The sequence below is a fragment of the Rhipicephalus sanguineus genome, chromosome 4, assembly GCF_013339695.2.
Source record: "Rhipicephalus sanguineus isolate Rsan-2018 chromosome 4, BIME_Rsan_1.4, whole genome shotgun sequence".
NCBI lineage: Eukaryota > Metazoa > Arthropoda > Arachnida > Ixodida > Ixodidae > Rhipicephalus > Rhipicephalus sanguineus.
The window spans coordinates 14,652,410-14,676,187 of record NC_051179.1 but is presented as its reverse complement, the minus strand read 5'-3'; the positions used below and the strand labels follow the sequence as shown (position 1 = coordinate 14,676,187).

The following is a 23,778-nucleotide window of genomic DNA, read 5'->3' as shown; positions in this document are numbered from 1 at the left end:
ACGTGGTTTATAAGCATTTAACTATGCACTGGGAGAGACGCAGAATTTACAAGAAGGGTAAATTAGTTTATGCCGCCCACCTGTGACTTACGGCGCGGTTTTCGCGATCACCGTGGCGGGAACATCCCTTCCGGTTCGTAGATTATCCTCGCCTGTGTTCTACATTTAAACATTCGGGATACTCCGAATAAGCCACATCAATCAGAGAGCATTCGTTATTATTGTTATCTCCACATGTGGTCCATATCGCTTGCGCGAACGTGTAGAGACCGGCGTATGCCGGTAGCTACAAGTTTGCATATTTGCTTGGGGCGATGTCTGGATTTTGGTGCAAATTTGACACCATTGTCATCAGCGCAAGCGCTTGAAAATTCCGTGCGCTTTTCGAAGCTTTCGAGCGGACCGTCCTGCGCCAATTTGTGACGTAACTCGGATCTCTGAGCTGAAGAGTGAAAGTGTGACGTCACTTCGTGCTGCAGGCTCTGAATTCGCGCGTTGTTGTGCCGCGTCGTTTAATCGCTTGCGTGCACAAAATTACCGACCACTCACGCGCCGGATGCATGGAGCTTCCACAAGAACCCGCATGCTAAAATATGCAAGACGTGAAAGGGGTGAGGGGTCCGTGTTTACTTGCGTAAATCCAGAAAAATCACTAGGGGGGACACGTATCTTGCCATGGCGGCCATTTTGTTGTTATAAATATAGGTTTTATTTTTTATTTATGTAAAAATTAAGGTCACGCTTTGAAAAATCGAGCATGGGTTGATAGCTCGCGTGATTGCATTGTTCTATTGATTCTTCTCTGAAACCGGTGGAGTTGCAGTTGCGATTTCAATAGTCTCACACAGCTGAGGGGTATTGAACGCAGGTACAGGCATTAAAAAAAAAAAGATTGAAATTCAAATACATGACGCTTGAGATGCCCAGTCTCTGAGAGATACCCTTGAGAGACACTCAAAGGGGGGACACTTGTAAGGAGTGCCCCCTCCCCTTCCCCCAACAAGGGGGGTCAAGACCCCCCACCCCCACCCGTGATTAACGCGTGTCGGTGTATACGAATTTAGGCGCACTCTGCAGTGCGAATTCATTGCGATAACTTGCTTTTATTTTTACGTTTCTGAATGCCTTTTTTTACTGCTCCTTCGTTCGCTCGTGTGTGTGCCCGACTGCATGGTGTAACACGAAACCCCGAACTAGCGAAGCCAACGCGAGTGGGATAGAGTGCGGAGATTTGCGGCTACGTTGTGGACATGTGTGGTACGCGGGGGGATCGTCAGAAAGCCGGTGCGAAAGAAGCCGCCGGAGGTCTGGAAGTGGCGTCTGAAAACCGGCGCCGGGACCCGAGGAGGAACGCGGGCCCGTTTTGGCAGTCCGTGTGCGGCATCGATCGCGGCGCCGCTTGCAGTCGAGGAGACGGTCCCCCGCGCTCGGTACTCGCGCCCCGTGAGCAGCTGCCTAGCAGCGTCGTCGTCGTGCCGCTGGCAGCAGCCGCGTTGGCTCCGGACTGCACCTATGCTTCCGGCGTTAGTGCGCTGCTCGTGGTGGTCGAGTCGTGGTCGGAGCAGCAGCTAGGGATAGGCATTGCGTGGTGGTGCGCGATGATGCCTCCTCCGCCTCCGCCCCTGGCCCTGGTTTCGCCTTTTGGGCCGTGGCTGCTGCAAGCGGGCCTGGGCTACGTGCCGCTCAGGCGAGAACCGCACTTCCGGTGAGCGACGATCGAGCTTGCGCTGCTGCCTTTAAGGCGCGCGTCCGACTAAAACCGATTGAAACGTGCGCGGCTGGCGCTATCTGGCGAACAATCTCTGCCGATAACTGGCCGACCAATTGGGCCAGATTATGGTGTAATACGCGCATGCGCGCACCTGCCACCCTCTGTGTGTGGACGGCGTGGACTGGCACGGCCGAAACCGCAATCTCCGTTGGTCAAAGCGATGCACGGACTCGATTGCGCGTTATCGTCGAACCTACCCTGCCTCTGTGCACGTGTGACAATTACTAACCGGTGGCGACTCTGTGGATAGTGCAGATCGCGCGTAACTGTTCCCTCTATCGCCGAAGTGCCGGCCTTGGCTCAGGTTTCGCTCTGAACGCGACCGGCGCGTTACGGTAAATATAGTGACGAGGAGGGGGCGTAACCGCGCACGAAGGCGCCGCCTCTGCCGAACCCCGTTGCCTTGCTGTCATTTCTTCTTGTTCATAATCTAACGCGCACATAATGGTTGGGACGCCACGGGGAAAGGGAAGATGCCGTTAGAGCGGCGAAGTTCTTACATTGGTGTTGCAGGGGCGGTTGGTCACGGCTGCGAACTGAAGTGAAGTGTGTGAGGCTTGGCTAGCTAGCAATCCGTTGTGGGGGAAAAAAAAAAGAGAAAAAGTGGGCAAGAGTTGATGACAAATCAAAGAAAGTGGACATGCGCTGTAAAGGTTGTTTGTCCGACTCCCGAAGGTGAAAGTGCGTACAAAGTGGGAGCAATATGCATAACAGCTCATTCAACCGCAAAAGTGTTTTTTTTTTTTTTTTAAGCGCTGTGGCGAAAACGTGACGGCTAGAGAACGATTATACTAAAACGGGACAAGTGCTGTTTATCCAACTTATTTTAGTACGCACTTGTCAACAGCTCCGGGTCGCGCTTTCGTAGCTATTTCTTTTTGCGCCTTGTCTCGGTGGTCAGACGCAGAGCTTATCGGGAAAAGCAGAAACCCTATAGCCCCCTCCCCACTCTCGTGACTGACAGCTCTATCAGCAATACGTCTGTATGTGTCCCTGTACCGGTCAGAAGGCACCCTGTGAACCGGTGTTTTAAAAGAAATCGTTTTGATGTTTTCATTTGTGGCTGCGGTTGTATCCTGCGCATTATATGGGCGATTGTTTGCGTACTAATAAAACGGTAGTGGTGATCGCACGTTCTCCATTGTTTATGTCTCAACTAGCGCCCCGCGTTTATTAGTCATTGGTCAACGCAACACTCCGCCCGTGTTTTTAATGGGATCAGCCGGCCGTACGTCAAGGTGGATGTTAGAGTGGCATTAAATCGAAGCGAAAGGTGTCGCTGCAAAATCGCAGTTCCGATTTAATGTTTCGGCGCATGACACCTAATTTGACCAGCGGGAGGCGATAGCCAACGGACATTATCGAAGCCGAAATTGCGGCAAAATGGCGATTCTGGCTATTTCGGTTGGTGCTCGTACTACAACTTTCACGTTCCAAACGTCCTGCTTGCGTCGTTACAGTTTAGAAAATTTCGACATCGACCAACTGCCCATAATTGTTTTGTTGTGCGGTCTACCGAGGTTTTGGTACGCATGAAAGAATTCCAGGTGGTCAAACCTTATCGAAATCTTCCACTACGATGTGCAGCCGTTTCAAGAGGCGGCGACCGGAATGGGTCTGTGCAAGACATTGGTTGATGAGGTGGGCTTCTCGGCTACCACAGTGAGGAAAGGGTGAGTGCGCCAGAGCCCTGGAGACACGCCCTCTGGGTCCGACCCCTTCCCCTCAACGTGTCCAGAGAAGACCACAGCGGTCGTCGCCAGACGCGTGCGGAAGCGTTGCAGCGACACTTTGGTCAACAGCAACACGTGTGTTACGTGGACGTTGCCGGCCCACACCACAGGAGGTGGTATACGGCCGCGGTCGTACGCAACACAAAAACAGTAAACGGGCTCACTTTCAAAGCCTACAGTGCAACACACGCGGAGGAGATTGTCATTGCTCTGGCTCTCACCTATTCCTCGTCGAAACACATCATCACCGACTCGCGAGGGGCGTGTCAGAACTATCAGCTAGGGTGGAATCCCCCGCTTGCTCAGCGCATACTGCAACCTAGCTGCTGATACCTTGATCCAACTCAGCGTAATCTGGTTTGGGCCCCCGGTCACCAAGGACTCCAGGGAAACGAACAGGCCGATCAGGCCGCCCGCGCACTCTCTTCGCGGGCTATCTCCCAATCAGACAATTTGGCCCTTTCATTCAAAGCATCACCGATTACTACAAGGAGGAGCACTAGCGCTATCCGGACCCTTGTAAGCATAGGCGTGCGCAGGTTTCCCGTCAGGGGGGAAACCTGCGTGCCCCTCTTGTGCGCACGCCTATGCTTGTAAGGGACTGGATCACGCTGACGAGCGCCTCCTTTTAAAACTTTTCACTAACACTGTACTGTGCCCAGCGGTTCTAAAACATTTCAATTCATCCTTTTATGGCACGTGCCAGTTCTGTGGCGAGGTGGCTGACACCTTCCACATAGTCTGGACGTGCCAGTCAAACCATCTATCCTCCCAAACCCCAAAACCACGAGAGAGGACTGGGAGACGGCCCTGCTCGGCTGTCAGGACCTCAAGGCCCAAAAGGCCCTGGTTCAACGGACCCGGGCGGCGTTGCTTGCCAATGGAGTCCTGGAATAGGGGCTACAACTAGTACTGTGAGGGGAGGAGGCCAATAAGGCCTCAACCTAATAGCCTCTCTGTAACCATTTAATGGTTAATAAATGTTTTGACCACCACCACCACTACGGCGTAGCTTTAGGGCCCTGAAAACTTCCTCGTTAGCGTTTCTTAGCAGTGCCTGTAATGGCACCGGCTACACGAATCGGAAAACATTTTAACTACGCGAGTTGCTCGTTGCGTATGGTGCTGTGGCGGAATGGTACGGTAATCCGATGAGATGATGATAGTGGCTAATACAAGTCTTTAAGGCTAAATAGCCACGTGCCGACCAGGACAGTACGTTATTGCCGTGCTTACCGTACGGTAAACCAGCAGCCACAACACTTTCACGTTTGTCACACTTTGATTAAAGCTCTTCGGGGTTCCACGGTAGAACATTTGCGAAACAGCCACGCGATTGCGATGGACGCACTGTTGCCTTCCAGAGGCAGCGCACCGAAACAAGAGTTTCCAACTTGCTTGCCGTTCAGGGGTGCTATTCTGGACACTGTCAAATTCCTCCATATTGTCAGATTTCGTAATGGCGGCATTTTAAGCCAATCAAAGAGGCCGTAGCAGCCCTCTGGGTCAATCAGAGTTGGCCAATGGCAGAATTTAACAGCATGGCGGTATTTGAAAATGTCCAGTATAACACTCCTGGTTGACCCAAAGAACACCATCATACCGCGTTGGCCGATCACAGTTCACTATCAGAAGGTGACTGATCGCGTTAATTTCGTACGATTGCCAGTAGTGTCCATGTCGGACGTCCGGATGGCATATTCTGGCTGTTACATCCCCCCCCCTCCTCCTCCTCCCCGCGCTGGTAATCTTTTAGACGAATTTGTGGCGCCGCCTAAATCTCGGGGAGAATTAAACCGTTGTAAGGAAGCGATTACATATTCGGCTCCTTGTTCCGAAAAGAGTGCGCGACGGCCGTGGTGGGAACACTATTCAGGTGGGGCCCCCGCGAACGAGGTCAATGGCACTCCGGGGAACCACAGCGAAGGTGGGGAGGGGCTGTGCGCGCTCCGCTGTTGCAGTTTCGCGTAACGTACTCTCGCCGTGCGTCGATCTGCTGGTGAATAGCGGTTGGGGGGGTGATTTTAGAGGAGGGGGGGCCCTGCCTCGCGTCTGGAGAACGCGCATCGGGGCGGACAGCAGCTGTTTCCGTGCCGCCGACAGCTGGCCGCTCGGCCGACCGGAAGAGTGCGCGCGCTGTCTGCCTGCCACCGCCACCGCCGCCGCTGCTCTGAGCAAGCACAAGGGGCCACAGGCCTCCTCCGGCCACATAAGGTCTTCGACTAACGGGCGCGCGGCGTTGACAAGTACACGCGGACAGCGTCGAATCCTGTAGCGGCTGTGTTTTGCCGAGGACTGCTGCGGCCGGCCGCAGCGCGTTCTTTAGCCCCAAGACCTTTGTGCGCGGTGTCGGTGTTCCTGCGAAGGTGAACCAATCTACACGGACCATAGGGAGCTCTCGCCGCGCCCTGTCTTGCGCTCCGCGCTAGGGTGTTGCGCAGCCTTCCAAGATGACGTTGCCACTGTAAGTTACGCAGCAGTGTTTCAAGTGTTCTGATAGCCTGGCGCTACTATAACGCTATTGCGTGGTCGGGTGGCATGTCCAAGACGTTTCCACGTAGCAGTGTGTTCGTATTATTATTATTATTATTATTATTATTATTATTATTATTATTAATACTATTACTATTAATATTACTACTACTACTACTACAACTCCTGAACGCCTGCTCGTCATTGAACGTTTTTTAAAATTTATTTAGGAGGCACCTACACAAATGTAAGTACACTGTATGAACATAAAGAGCAAGAATTGATACAAGGAGGACAGAGGTCTTTGTAATGAAATTACCCAATCGTTTACACTGCTGGTGCTGTTGGGCGAAAACCAACCAGCCCAGTTTTATGATCATATGCTAAAACAATGCTGTCATGCTCTTTGGATGATTAGATAAGAGTCTGAGAAGGAGTTCCTTTTCGTGCCTCAGGTGCCTCGCTGCAGCAGTGCCCCCACCACGCGTGCTTCTGTGCTGTGAGGGCCCGCTGGGCCGAGTGGTGCCGTGGCCGCAGCAGCAGCATGGCCCTGCCTGCCCAGCCAAGTCCTTGAGGCTCGGTCCCAGTGCGCTCTGGAGAAGACAGCAGCGCAGGCACCGACACCACCACCGGAGTTCCACCATGGGGCAGAAGGTCACCACCGGCCTCAAGGTCAGCTGGGTCAGACACCCGCAGCTGGTGCTTCTTCCTAAAAGGCTCTCTGTGTTTCACTATGTAGTACAGCAAAAATCATGGGCAGTTTAAGTAAATGTGGTGTCTCTTACCACAGTGTGCCCCCAGGCTCGGATGGTGGTTCTAGGTCTTAAAGCAACCTTAATTTACGAGGGCTGTTCAAGAAGAAAGGGCCGTTTGCTAATATTTAAATATTTACACGTCAGAATGAAGCTTTATTTGTGCAGCGCCATCTGTTAATTCTTCGCAAAGATACTGAAGTTTTGTTCTGACTCAGTAGCCGTCTGCTTGTCGGGGAATGCAAACGACAATGTCCGCGAAAATAGTTGCTCGCGCCTGTTGCGAAGTGCGAGCTGTAATTCGATTTTTGCTTGCAAAAGGATCATAAGCTTCTCAAATTTATGCGGAGTTGTGCCTTATGAGCATGAAGTGATGAGTGAAGGAAAGGTCATAAAATGGTGTCGAGACTTCACAAATGGCCACACAAATGTGCACGATCAAGAGCGGAGTGGAAGGGCCAGAATCCAGACCAATGAAACTGTTCAACAAGTGGACCGGGAATTGCGGTTAGATTGACGACTGGGGGGGGGGACAGCTAGTCGTCTGTCGGATGAATTTCCTCTTGTCAGCTGCACTACAATTTGCACGATTGTAACTGAAAACCTCTGATATCACAGAGTGTGTGAAAGATGGGTACTAAAAATGCTTACCGACCAACTCAGGCAGCAAATAATTCCTAGGCGGCGAACTTCTATGCAGGGGGACTAAAGAAAGTGGTGCAGCAGTACAAAAAGTGCTTATAATTTAACGGTGATTGTGTAGAAAAGTGAAGTAGTTTTGTGCTAAACTGAACCAGCCTGTGAAGAGTTTTATTAACGAATATTTATTTTTTGGAGGACCAAACAGCCCTTACTTTTTGAATAACCCTCGTATACAATTTGGAAAGGCCATACTCGGGGGGAAGCATTAAGAAAATAACAATATTTCGAATGTGTGTCATTTTCCAGGTAATGACAAATGGTTGAACAGGGGATGTTGCTGCAGCCAATGTTTCAACAAGGCCTTTAGATGAGTCCTCTTGTCGAAACATTGGCTCCAGGGACATTGCCCGTTCAACGATTTCTCACTATTTAAAGCTTCTCTCTTCCATTGAGCTAGTGTGTTGCTTTGATTTTCAAAGTAATAAATATATATGTTTTGGAGAGGGAAGGGGTGGTCGGAAAAGCTTGCATGGCCCCTGTCCTCACTGGGAAAATGAGAATGCCTGTGTAATGCATCCCCTGATTTTTTCTTTTTTTGTCTGTGGTTGTACTTCGTTTAGGATTATTTATAGTCGTGACTTGTTGAAGATATCGAAATGTAGTAAATTGTACACCTGTGGATATTTCGGATAACACATAGTTGTGTATTATCGGCCCTGAGTGAAAGACACAGGGGCTGTTGCATAATATCAGGGAAAATACCAGCCGCTGTTGTCTGTTACACCTAGAGTGATGTCCCTGTCTCTTGCAGTGTTTTGGCTTAATTCTACTAGTACACATATGATGGTCCTTTCAACCAGCTTTTACCACTATTTTCATTCAACAATGTGCATCAGAAATAGTGCCACCATAATAGACAACACATTTCTCAGAAGTAGAAAAGAGGTTCAGCTCTGTCCTTAAAGTAACTTTAGTTAAGTTTAGGAAACAAAGTTTCTGGCCTGGTTCGATGTTCTGGTAAGTGGTTCGATGTTTCAGCATTGTGATATAATTTTGAACAGCATGATTGCTCTTGGTTTTTGGTTTGGACATTACTTCGCTGTATACACAGATGGGGCCCTCCATTTGAGTTCTCTGTTGCACAGGTGGTTCAGCCAATGGAGGAAGAGAGTCTGGTGGGTCAGCCATCAGTTGCCCACCCAAGCCGGCCTGGCTGGATCCATGACGTGCGGGAGCCCCAGCGGCCGTTGCGACTCGAACTGCTACTGGACATGCCGCCAGCTAGTCCAGAGTTACAGTGCCGGCATGCCTGGAACCCCGAGGATCGGTCACTAAACATTTTTGTCAAGGAAGATGACCGGCTCACCTTCCACCGACATCCTGTTGCTCAGAGCACGGACTGCATTCGTGGCAAGGTGGGCGCATCGCGGTGCTTGCACTCACACGTGCACAGTGTCACGGCATTCGTCTTTTCTTTTTTCTTTGCCTAGACTTGACAGATAAGCTTTCACCTAATTAATAATTTCGTTCTGACTGTCTGTAGTGTTAAAGCGTTTATTTGACGGCACTCAGCAACAATACGCAATGGCGACAGTAAGGTCAAAGCACGGACTCTCAGCGCGAGCGGCGTTATTTCAGGAGGAGCCGAAAAAAACAACCCACTAGAAGGCGCTGGAGAGCGCAACCCATTACTCAGTTCCAAGGCTTCACTACAGTTACCCGAGTACGAAAAGGGAGGCGCCCGGTTATCACTATCATGGAGGAAGCAAAAACTAAGGAGAGGCCCTGACGTCACATTCGTGAAGCCTCCGCATCGCAAAGGCCCGCATTGCCTCCTAGCGAAGGAGCAGCGAAACATTTCGCGATTTCTGTCGCGTCGTTTTCAAGCGCATGCGCGCATCGAGCGAGTCGCGAAACTTTTGAAGCCTTTTTTTTTGTTTGTTTCTCGCCGTGCAAGTGGCGTAGTCAATTCACGCGTGCTGCTCCTTCTGTGTGTTTGTTAGGAAAGCTACGCAATGCCCAGCTGTTGCGTATACCCTGTGCAAATCGCGTGCACTGCGGACAGTATCGGGTGTCACTTTTCATGTATACGTATACGTTCGCTTCACTACTGATCACTAAGGCATGGTATTTGCATGTGGAGCTCTCGGATATGCGCTCTGTTGCTTCTTACTCGTTGTGTTAACTCAGAACACACGTGAAATTTTGTTTTTGGTGTCTGATGAGCCGTACATACCATGCGCTGAAGGCATCGTACGTTTTATAGAGGCTGTGTCATTCAAAGAAAGGGCAATAAACTTTTGTTGTTGTTATCGGTCTACGTGATGTATGTATTGTGCGGTGTGCGTTTGCTGCGTGCTTGTGTTGTGTGCACACTGGAATTACAAACTTTACGTGCACGATCGCGTATACAATACAGCGGTGTCTTCTTTTCGATGTGAAGTTACGTCAACTATAGGTTGGCGTTGCGCCAAATAGCTACTGCGCTCACTCCATATACACGAGCAAAGAACCGCTAATCAGGCAATAGATCTGGAAATCGGGCTACGAGAAAGGAAAAGAAAGGCCTAACGCCCACCAGAACGCGTAAGTCACTGCTAGGTGAGTTCGAATACGATGAGGCAGGGGCTGAATGTTTTTGATTACGGCACGTACCGGTACTTTCTGTACTGTTGCACAAAAACGCTCCACGAAGAATTTCAGCACGTAGCGCTCGGGCCTGCCACGCACGAACAGCCTGGTAAACGTCTGCTTGCAACATTTTACTGCGTGCGAACCGCACAATACGCGCTAAGTTTACAGCAGAAGTGAACCACTGCGAAGAGCACGCTGCGGGACGTCTGCTGTTTTGTTTGCCCCATACCGGTTTGTTTGCCCCATAAATCTGACGTCACTTCCGCCACACTTTTCGCAATGCATTGGGATACGATAGGGCCTCTCCTTAGTTTTTCCTTCCTCCATGGTCACTATGAGCGGGTCATAGTAGGCCTTGAGGTGCTCCACGTTGACAATGTCGCGCCCTCGACGGCGCATGTCTGAAGATGGTTCAGATGGTTCGATCACGTAGTTGACTGGGGATGTGCACTCAACGACCTGGTAGGGGCCTTTGTATTTCGGCAGTAGTTTTGAAGAGAGGCCAGTTGCAGTGGTTGGGACCGAGAGCCATACGAGCGTTCCATGAAGGAACGTGGGCTCGGAAGTGGTGGTGCCACTGCGAATGCTCTTCTGCTGCTCTTGTTCATTCGTCGTAAAGGTCTTGGCAAGCTTGCGACACTCTTCAGCAAGCCTGGCTGTGATAGAAGTAGGTGCACACTCAGATGGATCCGGCTTGTATAGAAGGATCGTGTCGATTATGTGTGAAGGAGGCCTTTCATACAATAAGAAGAAGGGTGAAAGACCAGTAGTGTTCTGAGGGGTGGTATTGTAGGTGTAGGTGACGAAGGGCAGAATGGCATCCCAATTTTTGTGATCGGCGGTGACTTACATTGAGAGCATGTCGCCGAGCGTGCGGTTAAAGCGTTCAGTTAGGCCATTCGTCTGGGGGTGGTAAGCAGTAGTTTTGCGGTAGACAGCATGGCTTCGTCTTCCGACAAGGAGACACGGCCTCGATCACTGAGAAGATCCTGGGGTGGACTGTGACACAGTATGAATCGGTGTATCAGGAAGGAGGCAACATCGCATGGTGTAGCCGCTGGGTGGGTGGCAGTTTCGGCGTATCGCGTGAGGTGGTCAACAGCAATGATGGCCTAGCGGTTACCAGCTGACGTCAGAGGAAGTGGTCCATACAAATCGATGCCCATGCGCCCATACGGACGGTTAGGGCTAGGTAGTGGTTGTAGACTGGCTTGCGATGCGTGCGTTGAAGGTTTTCGGCGCTGGCAATCGAGGTAGAAGCAAACGAAATTCTGCAAGTACTGGTACATCCCTCGCCAGAAGTACTATTGTCGAATGCGGTGCCAAGTTTTGGATACCCCAGAGTGCGCGGATTGCGGATCAAAGTGGAACGACTTGCATATTTCAGAACACAGACTGCCGGGTATCACTAGTCCGACAAAAGGCATGATCTAAGCATACCCAGAGGGCTCCCAAAGATCATGCTACCATACAATTCCGAGCAAGCGCCCCCACCTGAGCAAGCACCCCTCCAATTTAACTGTTAATTCCAAATTGCCACGGTGTTCTGGCAAAGCACGCCCCTACTCTGCACCCCAATTGTGCACTGCGTCCATGCAACACTGGCCTGCTTGAATCTCATCCAGTCATGCTTAGCAGCCCCATCTCGAAGCACATGCGCCTTAAATATTTCGTTAAAAAATTTTTTTCCCCGCATAATGATTGAACCCTGGACTTCGTGCAAAACAACCATGAAGATTTTCAGGGTCCTGTGAGATCTGTATTCTAGGGCACGTCCGACCAATGAATCACTGGCCAAACCTATGTGGTCTATGCCACGTGGCCGACGCTGTAGTGGCACCTTGGTTCCGTCACTTCCGTCGCTTTGCCCTAAATGACAGGGACCATGCTTCTTCTCGTCCCCGTTCCCTTCATGCTAGTAATCATGTCCTACTGTGCTCGATACCAACTAGTCCAACTTTCCGCCTTGACTGCCTGGCTATGACAACGTCTGGCATGTGCAATTGCTTTCGGTGCCATGCTGATTTTGTAAACAAAGATGGTGGCACCCATGCAACCACAATGTGGTGGTGCTTACCGCAGTCTAATTGTGACGCAATGACATTTGAGCACATTTTGGAGTATGGCAACCCTTCATGAGCAGAAAGTATGTGGCAAAGCGACCCTTCAATTTTGTTGTTGCAGGGTTGCAGTTTAACATTTCGTTGTTGACAAATATGAGATGCATTGAATCCTATAGATGTTTGCTGGGGACAGGAAATTACTTTGTTGTTGCGAGAATTTGGTTGTCACGTACTTTCGTTATTATGGATCTCGACAGTATGCCAGTTTGACTGTAGCATCCATACACTTGCGTGTAACCTGCATCGACTAAAGTGAAACGTCACTATTTTCTTATTTGGAATTCATTTGGCAGACATCCTTCTTCCAGCTGTTCAAATACAGCAAGAGGGTGTTTTGCAATTTGGTGTGCTTCCCTCTTTATTCTTTATTTCAACATTTAAGGGTGAGCAAGCTACTGTATAGTGTGGTGTACGAATAGTACTTGAATATTTGAATTGAATGGTATCTTTGCAAATAGTTCAATTTGTGAATTGAATGTCTACTACTTGGTGTCTTGAATAGTGAAACATTGTTAATATGTGCCAAATGAGAATGCGGCACAACTACACGTTAAACAGTAGTTTCCATTAACCACATAGTACAAGGTAGCATCTTTTGATGTGCGCTGCTGCTACCAATAAAGAAATAAATTCAGTGTCACAGCAAATGTTGCCTAAAGTGCCCATTGCGAGGCATTTCCTTTCTTTTTAGCAAAGCGCTGAAAATGTTTTGGCTTTCTTGCACGCACGTCCAATAACACGCAGTAGTGATGCCAAGGAGTAGTATTTTTGAACTTTTACCATGTGTGGAAAACACTATGGCTGACAGAGCGGACGGACACATGCATCGGCTTTCCCTGATACGTGTGTTTATTTCTGTGCCGTGATCTGCTATAGAGTGAAAACTGGTACGGTAAGTACACACCCAGTAGGAGATAATTATAGAAGCATGAAAACTACATCAGAATATTAATTAGGTTCCGCTTTTGGACATTGCAAGAAAGCACACAGCTTAAATTTAAGTGAGCTGGCGGTACAATATTTCTTGGAATCAGTGGACACATAAGTTCCTCAATGGTGTAAAAGTGAAAATGGCGATGAAATTCCTTCAAATATCCTTGCCGTGTATATCCCAGAATGCTGGCTTAGCTGCGTTCTGTTATGTGAGGAAAAATTGGAATACAAACATAATTGCTTAGCTGCTTCCTCAATACTTGCATGTTTCCTTCAATATCACTTGACTTTGTTGTGCAGGTGGGTTACACACGAGGGCTTCATGTGTGGGAAGTCCGTTGGAGTACGCGGCAGCGGGGCACGCATGCTGTGGTGGGTGTGGCCACACGGGATGCCCCACTTCACTCGGTTGGCTACCAGTCCTTGGTGGGCAGCAACCGTGAGTCATGGGGATGGGACCTGGGCCGGAACAAGCTGTATCATGACGTTAAAAACAACCCCGCTGTCACCTATCCTGGTGACTGGTGAGTGTTCCTTGTTTGTTTCATCGGTGTCCTTTGAATGCAAAGAGTTGAATGAACTTGAATATGATTGCACCGAGGGCAGGCTGCAATCTGAAGGGGGAGTATCCCACTTGCATAGACTGCTGCAGTGCATCTAGTGGGTCAGTGTTTTTTGCCTCTATGCTTCACTCCTGGCCTGTCCTTTATGATGTTAAACATTTTTGAATCGATGAGCCAACCTGTGCAGGTCGAACTCTTTATCTTCCAGACATTTTTATTTGTGAACTTAAGTAATTGGTGGTGCAATAAACTACCAAATAAACATTGTATAGAATGTTTCAGAAAAGCATCTTTCCTTATTTTGTCATTAATCTCGCAGGATTCTTCGTATCTTATTAGATATGGTTTAGTGCAAAGGTCTATGTCTCCTCTGTGTGGCTGCCAAAATTTTTGTGAGATAGGTAAATTTATTTTATAACTGCTGATGTGATACCCACATTTGTTAAGTTCTTTAATGGGAAAGAAATTGAAATTTTTACATTTTGCATGATACCTTGAATTTTCCAGAAAAACATGTTCCATGATGCAGGCTACTGTGTATTCTTCACGAAGTTTTCTTAGCTTCTACCCCAGCTATGGAAGTTTCACAAATGTCAGGAAAGAACGCGAGGCTTCAGCTGGAGTCGGTGGCCGATCAGTTGTGACTGATGCTATGTCCAGGCATTCCTTGGCTCTGCGATGCTTGCAAGCGTCTGCCTCGCCCAGTTGGGCATGGCGATCTGCGTCCATTTTGGCAGCATGCCTTTCGCACTTGTGTGGTCGTCGAGGTTCCTAGCCGTGTTTGGCTTTTTCCGCAGCTCTCAAATGTACTTTCTCACAATACTATGTTTCTCTCAGGAGCCGGACTGTCTCTCATTCTTTCTGTGAACATGGTGTTATATTTTTACGAAAGAAATGTCAGCCTAAGATCCATCCTGCGGCAATTACCAAACAATTCCGGTATAAAATTTCACTTCTCATCACCATTGTAATGCACTTGAAACGGACGACTGCAAATCAGTGCTGCACGAGTCAGGAGTGCTTCCTGTGCACCTTTGGCAGCTATAAGAACGCCAGTTTTTCTCTCTTTTCACTTGCTTTTAGTGGTAGTTGTCTGCTCTACCACATGTAACTTAGCAGAACTTGTTGCTGGGCTAGTTGGTACATAACTTCAAGCAAAAGCCTAGATGCCTGAGCACCACCAGCAGAAAGAAGTACAAGAAGAGAGCGTCACTCGCAGCTATATATTGTGTTGTGTATGCCCAAAGCAGACACTCGTTCTTTCTCTCTGGAAGCAGGAGTACCGGCCTCAAGGAGAGGGACAGAGTACAAGGAAGGGGTTTATTAGATGACTACCTTGGTGTTCACCAACTGGTGCATCCTCTCTGCATAGTGTGCACAATTCTCCCATAATTCAAGGGTGACACAACAGTGTTCGAGAATTTGGTCACACACTTCTATATGGGAGGATTCCTCCCGATGATGGGACTGCTACGGCATTAGTATTTCTTTAGCTAGCTGATACCCTCCGAGAACAACCCGCTGCAGTATGACAGTGCATGTCAAGTGAGCCACATCTCTCTTTGCCTCAAGTCAAGGACTTTCTGCAAGGCGTGCCAGCAAAAAATGACATTGCGAAAGTTGGAATTGAGTAAACGCCGTGTCCAAGAGCGGTTCCTTGCTTTGTGGTCGGCTCAGGTCACCAAGAAAGAGGGGATGCAAGTGGCCACTTGAACCAAGCAATAGGGTGTAAACCCCTGTCCCGTTTGCGAATGGACAAGCAGTGAGTGCTTTATGGCCTCACTGCAGTACAGGCACCTGCGGAGGGCAGGGAGAAGGGAAGCGACAAACTGTCAACTCCAGTGTGCAGGAAGTTTGAAAGTGATCTTGCGGAAGAGCAGCCCTCTGTGCCTGAGGAATGTGTTTTCATGGTGCCTTGCATTCCAACTGCGCACTGTGGGGATTGTGTTCAGCCAACATAATACCCACAAGTTGCACTTGGAATTTGAACAGCGCCCACATTCAAAAATTTTGGCGCAGGGTGAAGAACTGAAGCAGTGTAAAATTATTCAGAGCCTTTCAACCACAGCATCCCTCACATCATATGTGCAAAAAACAGTGCAGTCTTTTTCCTTGCTGATGATGCTAAAGCTTACAATTCTGTTTATCTATGCATGAACGAAGCCGTCCAGCTGACGAGATCTTCTTAGTACCGGATGCATTCTTGGTTGTTTTGGACATGGACGAAGGCACGTTGGCCTTTGTGGTTGAAGGCAGATACCTGGGCGTGGCATTTCGGGGTCTGCGGGGCAAGAAACTCTACCCAGTGGTCAGTGCAGTCTGGGGCCACTGTGAGATCACCATGAAGTATATTGGTGGACTCGACCGTGAGTACTCTGTTTCATGACTGGTTTTTATGGATAGCCATGTTCTCTTTGCTTGAAAAATGCTTTAAAGCAAGTTGACTGTTGCTTTAATGAAATTAATGGCGTAGCAAATTCTTATTTGTTGATCATAAATCTGTTTAACACTATTTATTTATTTCAGTAATTTGGTGCATTACTTTTGTTCTGCAGCTATAGGTTCGTGTCATTTATGCACCTAGAGCCTTTGTGGCAAGCAAAGTATGAAAAATGAAGATTGCCCAACAGTGAATTTTGCGTAGCCTTGAATTTGCTAGTGATGCTGGTGACTGGCAAAAACCGACCATTGAGCATAGGATGGAATATACTGTTTCACAACTTCAATTTATATGGGAACCATGCTGAATGCACCTCAATCAAGGTCTAGATATTGTGCAAATGCTCCTGCTTGTGCCAGTGGACAGGGAGAATAGGAAAGCCAGTTTGTGCAGTGCAAATCGATGGGATGTAAAATCTTTGAACAACTTAGGTTGGTACTGAAGTCTGCAAGAGGCAGTTTATCAACTGGTTGATGGGTGAATCCTTTTAGAATGGAATAGGAAAATGCTGTTTTTCTACAAGTTTATTGCCTTGTTATTAAGAAGAAGAATGAATCATCAGGGTGTCATCATGCAGTGAACTTATCGCATTTGAATACCTTGAAATACATTGCAGTGATTTCCACTTTTCAATTCACTGCACTTATGGGCTATCAGAGAAGTTACGGGCTACAGAGAAGTAGTATATGTTATGGGCTACGCTGGTAGCGACACCCAATGATGAAGAGATTAACCAGAGTCAGGTAAAGCTAACATGACAATGACTAACACATCGCTCGTGTCATCTGGTCTCTGCCTTTGTTCGTGTCCTTTTGCACTGTTAAACATGAGACTTATACCGTTACACATGCACAGTTTCAACATCCTGCTCAAAATATAAGTAGGTCAGGGGAAATCTTTATTGAGCGTTCCCCATACATTTGGGGAACTCTAGCTCACTGCTTAATGGAGACAAAAAGCAACTATCAATTAAAGGTGGATTTCTTGGTTATGGTCACATAATATGAATTAGGTTGGTGTTATTGTTATCCAAGGTTTCTGTAAGCAAGAAAGGATGCAAAAATGAAACGTACCATGACACCTCTTTGTTTTGAAATTCCTGGAACAATTTCTTGTGATGCCTTAAATCATTTTGATAGGGTCCTCTCGAGGTTTGTTTATTGTGTTTGAAAAAAAAATGACGGCGGCTCAGCATCAGAAAATCAGCAGACTGCCACACAGTAACTTCTATGAACACTTCCTACATAAACACAGCTGAAGTACCTGAATAAATTGTGAAGTACAGTAAAAGCTCGTTAATTTAAACTTCGTTAATTCAAACTGATGCCCTGGTCCCGGCACAGCCCTATGTATTTCTATGGGGGAAAACTTCCGATAATTCGAACATGTTGGTATCTACAACAGTTAATTCGAACTGGGAGCCCTCTTGCTTTCGTCCCTCCTCACAGAAATCGGTTCAGAATGATCACAAATCGGCCCAGAATGATCACCCAAATTACTCATTACTTTCATCTGTGTAAAACAAGTGTAGTGATTGATTTCCATGTATGATTTTATGGTTGTAAATGTCTGTCCGCTGCTACTGCTGTATGGGTGGCACGGCCCAGTCAGGCAATGTTTGCCTTTAGCCGTGTCCCCTTGGGTAGTTTTAATATTGTTCTATAAATAAACTAAAAAAGACCTTAAATTTTGATTCTGTTAACTGTGCCATGTAAATGAACGTGTTTTTGAGCACAAATAGCTTCGTATATTTTGGCATTAAGGCTCACTGCTCACATGAATGCAAGTCGCTGCTTGTTTCTGTCGTATCACTGACTGATCAATAAATTCTGTTCGCTATTTGAGCATGAACGTAATTTACGAAATTGCCTGCCACAAATGTGTAGTATCGCCTAATTTGCAGGAACGAGACCAGAGGCGGCTTCTCTGGGTTCTCTCCGTACGGTGTGGCGCGATGTCTGTCCATTCTAGTGCCCACCCGCTAACTCGAACTCCGCTTAATTCGAACAATTTTATAGTCCCCTTCGAGTTTGAATTAACTAGCTTTTACTGTATATGACATGAGAACCGCTGGTGTTTTGGGTCTGCATAAAAATTGCGGAAACTTTTACTATCTTCCTTGATAAGAATTAGCAGTTTTCTGCCAAAAATATGAAGGTAGAGACATAAGAGAAAACCACAAATCAAAACTATTTTGATGTTTCTTAATAGGGTAGTGCAAGAGACGAAGGGGGGTACAAGGCAGGAAGGAACACGGGACAGCACTGTACTGTGTTCCCTCCTGTCTTGTGCCTTAATTGCTTGCGCTACTCCGTCATGATAATCAACCAGTATGCCATGAATAATATAAAACAGCGCTGCAGACACGGAACAAAGCAGGAGGAAGTGACACAAACTGCACTACTTACTTGCAACTGAGTTTACTGAAAAATGACATGTAGCTTTTTTGAGCAAGAAACATAAAGCGAGCGCATGTGCTCGCTATCAAAATGATAGTTGTCATTCCTGAACCTTGACCAAATGTCACTTCTCTTTGACGTTTCCATACAACGGACAGCCAAATTTTCGCTTGTGACTTTTACGCTTTATTTAGTAGGTCTTTGTCAGATAACCTTAAGATTTTAATTAGAGCTGTGCGAATAGCAAAATTTTGGGTGCGAAGCGAATTCGAATAATAAAGATTGAGTGCGAATCGAATCGAATAATTTCGAATAATTTTCGAATATTTCTCAAACATTTTTCGAATATTTCGAAGTGAAATTACAGAAAAAGTTGCAGAGAATCCCTAAGTATGTTCTTGTGAGATAGCAACATGAAAGTGTTTCTTTTCGCGAGGTTGATGAAGCGCTGGTAGGGGCATATTTCACAGTTGTCTTTCTTATCAAGAATGAGGCAATGTAGAGGCCGAATTGTATTTATGTACATGATTTGGTGCAACCAAAGTGTTGCCGACAACACTTTACACGTGATAGGCAGAGATGCCATTTCCTCAGCCTCTCCTTTTCTTTCAACTTCTGTGGAAGGCCAACTGATGTGGCAGACAAGGGTGTGCTCTCTTCAAGTCCGGAGTTCCAAATCTGCCTTGTAGACGTCGATATGTAAGAACATCTGAAGTTTTGGATGCTAAAAAGCTTCGGCGTCCGATTTTTCGGACTTCCTGCCCAAATTTCAGGTCCAAAACAGCATTAATAGAGCCCCCAACTCTGCCACATCTTTCATCTCTATTGGAACCAGCGTTTTGTTGAGTTAACACATTTGCGACCGTAGCGGAGCTTGAAAGGCAGCTTTGCCGCAATACGGGGGTGTGATGAGGTGAAGCATATTGAAAATATAGGGACCACTTCCAAACGGACGACGACTGTCTCTTGGCTAAGTTCCGTCGTAACGGACCTTAAAAGGCAGCTTTGCCGCAATACGGGGGTGTGAGGAGGTGAAGCATATTGAAAATCTAGGGACCACTTCCAATCGGACGTTGACTGTCTCTTGCCTAAGTTCGACCGTAACGGAGCTTGAAAGGCAGCTTTGCCGCAATACGGGCGTGTGATTAGGTGAAACATACTGAAAATCTAGGGACCACTTCCAACCGGACTTTGTGCCTAAGTTCGACCGTAACGGAGCTTGAAAGGCAGCTTTGCCGCAATACGAGAGTGTTATGAGGTGAAGCATATTGAAAATCTGAAGGGGTCACTTTCAACCGGACGTTGACTGCATTTGTCTTTGGCAAGTTCGAATAGTTCGAATAGTAAAATTTCAGTGCGAATCGAATCGAATAGCAAACACTATTCGAAAAATATTCGAAATTTCGAATATTCGCACACCCCTAATTTTAATGTAAATTATCAATGTTGGTGTCCCTTCAAAATGTCCTCCAAAACTCGTAAGGAATCGTAAGGAATTTATTGGAGTTCGACAAGATCATGTGCGCTCAAAGTTTACAGAAAGGTACAGCATGGACCTTTTCATAAACATGTTGTGCTCTTAGAAAAACGATATGTCAAGCCATTGCCGAGTAAATGCCCTGGTGGCTTGATTCCGGTGTGTGTGTCTTTGCAGCGGAGCCACTTCCCCTAAAGGATATCTGCCGGCGAGTGATACGGCAGCGTGTCGGCAAGACCCGCTTGTCACGGGTGCATGAACTGAACCTTCCAACGGCTCTCAAGGCATACCTGCTGTATCAAGACCGGACCAGTTAATGACCGCCAGCCCTGTGCCACACGGGCTGCCTAGAGTCCAACTGCCGATCCCAACCCTCACGCCAGTCTCACGCCACGGGTCTGCCTCAGGAATCCTACTCATGAGCAAAGCACAGGGTGGATTTGTGCCATATTTATGCTGATGTAAGGCAGGTGCATTGTTCTCTAGTAGTACATTGCTTTCTTGAAAACCTTGATGGCCTATATTTCTGGCATTGTGGGGAGATGGCAACTCTGAATTATTTGTCTTGCTTCATTTGGTTGCTTATTGCGCAGTTCTTAAATAGTCTGCAAAGGAAGCTCTTCAATTTTTTTTTAGCTTTTCAAGTTCACTCTATCATTATTCTGGTAGACTTAAAATGCAAATTCTTTTTGTCAGCATTCTGGAAAAAGCTTTCAATCAACGCCCGAGCGTTCACGAAAGGTTAGCATCGTTGCGACCTCTGTAAAAGGGATTCGAGCTGTTGCTAAGCCTTTCCTAAATTACTAGAACAACGCACTCTTTTGAACGCGCTAATACTGAGGAATTTTTAAAGATGTATCATTTTGAGCGATTTGTTATTTTCACACGTGTTCTCATGTGCTACCACTTTGTTGACGTGTTCATTATCATTATTAGCAAATGGCATTGCTAATAATAACATTGTGTTTGCATTCCAGTATTTAAAGTTGAAGAGCACTCGAAACTGTGCGAGTTGGGACAGGCATTTGCTTATGCTTTGTGAAGAACAAGCAGTAATTTAATTCTGGCCAAACAGAGCTTTTAAGGAGTCTCTAATGGGGTTCATGGGAGGATGAACTGTAAATAACGGTATATTTATGTATTCTATTATTTATTTGATATACTCTCTTAAATATTTCTTTTTCGCCATGCCAATATTGTAATGTAACGTAGATTGTTTTTATTATCCATGTTGTTTTATTTTGACTTCTAAATTCAGCTGTTTATAATTCTTCAGTTCCTTATTACATGACCATTCCTGCCTTATATTTGGATAAATATGGTTACTGGCACATGTGAAAATCGTTTAGAAGATGGTTGGTGCATGTTGCTTCATTTGACATACTTCACAAATGCTGTATGATGACGATGTTCTTGTGCAGCACCCTTCTTGGCAATCGTAACCACTGCAGTGTACTGCATGTATTTTGCTATTTGCAGTTGGTAGAATTACAATCTCGCTAAACATTACTATAGTATTGATCCTTACGTTATAGGATATGCGATTCTATGTAAAATATTTCATGGTGTGCTTACCAAAGGGCTTAGTGCAGCTATTTCAGTGGCTGGCACCTAACTTGGTGACATGTAGCATTGTATATTGTTATAGGGCGCAAGTTGTTTGAAACAAGGTGATCAGCAAGTTATCTGACATGTCCTGTTTGATGCATTGCTTCTGTTAGTTCAGTTACAAATCCACCCTGTGGTGTATGTGCAGTATGTCAAAGTAGTTAAGTGCAGTATTTAAGAGGTAAGGCATGTTCTGAAATAGTGGGACTCTGCAGAGGGTGCATTGCAAATTGAGGCACCTTTTGGTGCTGAGTAATGTGTGAATTGCTTGGGACTCGGCTCTGTGGCACTTAAAGGCATTTGTGCAGCATTATGTGAGTTTGCAGATAACCTTGGCGCCTGTCACATTGCTTTTAATTTCCATGTTTGTGGGCATAGCTTAGCCACACCTACTAATGACAGCATTTGCCAGTGCAATGTTGTGTGCACAGTTTCGCCGCCTCTGTCGTCGACTTTGTTCTGAGCGACTATGCTGTGAACACTCCAAGTGACACCAAGTTGTAGGCGCTGTAGACCAACCAAACCAGTGAAGAGTGCATCTGTTTTGGCGGCCGCATTCTTCGCGAGAGGAACAAGCGGGATATTTTTGTGTTTGCGACACTCCATGTGTGGCTGGACAATTCTGACCACGGACTGGACCATGGTTTGTTCAATGTACATAGATGCTAAGTATTTAGCTGCAGTGGGCTGACCGAAGTTTGGAAAAAGACTGCTGGGACATTTACAGGCATCTGGCAGCAGCATCTTCGGTTGGAGCTGTGTGTGTAGTGAGCTTCTGCTAAGGCTTGTCATACACCAAATAAGGAAGGCTGCATTGAACCTAGGGCAGGATGCTTTTTCAAAAGACTGCAGAGCTTAGCTGTCCGATTACTGCTGATCTGATATATTACTGCGTGTGTTGTGTGAGGTGTAGAAACTGCTTTTGTTATTGGCAGCTTGCAATAGGAAATTTTCAGGCCACATAATTGAACAGTTGTGATGCAGAGGAACCATTTAGGATTTGCCTGTGCTGTGGCAGTAATCAGTGATGCTGCTTCAAGCAGCTGGTGTGTGCTTTTCCTTGTCCACTTGCTGCTTTTCTCTCTCAAGCATCAGTTCGCATCGAGCTGGATGCAGTAAGTGTGCTGTGTAGTGCCTCTGAGCAATATAATGCCGTTTCAGAAGTCCACTGTGAGTTCCACTGGAGGCTAGGCAGGTGCATTCATTTTCTATATTAGAAGCAACTTCAAAGATTACCTATCTTTCATTTTTTTTTTGTTCACATCAGTATTTTCTGGCCAGAGTGAGCCTTTTGCAAGGTTGAGCTCGTTCTTGTTCAGGCGAATGCCATTAGGTGATCAGATTTGAATGTGGTAGTGTGGTGCAGGACATTTTATCTCTCGATACTGCCGTGGAAATTCACGGGACTAGGAATATGTGTGTTCTTGCTCTAGTTTGGTGAGCATATTTGTGAAATGTTGAGTGGTTAATGCAGTCATTGTGTAAGTTCTGCACTTGTGTTCAACTGCTGGGCACTGCTTCTTGTATCGTTTGAAAATGTCTAGGTTTATGAATTTGACATATGTCGCGCATATCCGAACACAGTGTCAGTGCTTGCATCAAGAAAATTGATAGGTCTGCAGTTCTATCTGCTAAGTGGTGCCTAACCAATGCGTCCGTGTATTTATTGTCATCCCTGTGTTAATAGTGCGTGTCAAGGGTTGTCATACTGCAGCATTCACAGTAATGCTCTGAATTTATTAAGAATATTATGTTCAAATGAGCAACTAATGTGTTTGAGGGATTTTATCCCCCTTGTTTTCTCACTTCAACTGGGAATAGCTCTAAGCAACACCTTGCCAATGTATATTTGGCTTTGTAAATGAAGCAGATTTTACATTGTTTGCTGAAATATCCTTGTAATATAATCTTCAGTGACGTCTGATCATTGAAATGGTGTGATGCCTTTTATTTATTTCAGAATATCTGTGCACTCTTTTATGCTACAATGTTCTCTTACATATTTTAGCTGGTTACTTGGGAAAAAAGTTAGAATGTTGGCATCAGCTGGCAGTGACAGGCCTGCACATGTTTTCGGTAATGTCCGACTCTTGCAACAAACCGAGTTACTTCCAGGCTGGTGGCAGTATTTAGCGTGGTGTTTAAAAAAGCCACAAATATTTTTTCAGTTCACAAATATTTTTTCAGCGAAATTGCAAACTTGTGGAGAGGGTAACTGGGGACAAATTACG

General features: G+C 46.6%; 1 protein-coding gene across 1 annotated transcript; it reads left to right on the top strand.

Moving 5' to 3' along the window:
• The first annotated feature begins 1,256 nt into the window (after positions 1-1,256).
• Positions 1,257-23,438, top strand: LOC119389447 (protein gustavus). The gene is made up of 6 exons (XM_037656711.2): positions 1,257-1,705; positions 6,432-6,648; positions 8,516-8,785; positions 13,361-13,584; positions 15,787-15,989; positions 20,117-23,438. The coding sequence occupies exons 1-6, from the start codon at positions 1,599-1,601 to the stop codon at positions 20,254-20,256; spliced, it is 1,161 nt and encodes a 386-aa protein (XP_037512639.2). The 5' UTR covers positions 1,257-1,598; the 3' UTR covers positions 20,257-23,438.
• The last annotated feature ends 340 nt before the right edge of the window (positions 23,439-23,778 follow it).

Bases quoted from the DNA above. Each gene is read 5' to 3' on its own strand.
- LOC119389447 (XM_037656711.2), top strand. From the start codon at position 1,599: ATGATGCCTCCTCCGCCTCCGCCCCTGGCCCTGGTTTCGCCTTTTGGG. The intron at 1,706-6,431 runs GTGAGCGACGAT...TTCGTGCCTCAG, and splicing joins AGGCGAGAACCGCACTTCCG to GTGCCTCGCTGCAGCAGTGC. The intron at 15,990-20,116 runs GTGAGTACTCTG...GTGTCTTTGCAG, and splicing joins GTATATTGGTGGACTCGACC to CGGAGCCACTTCCCCTAAAG.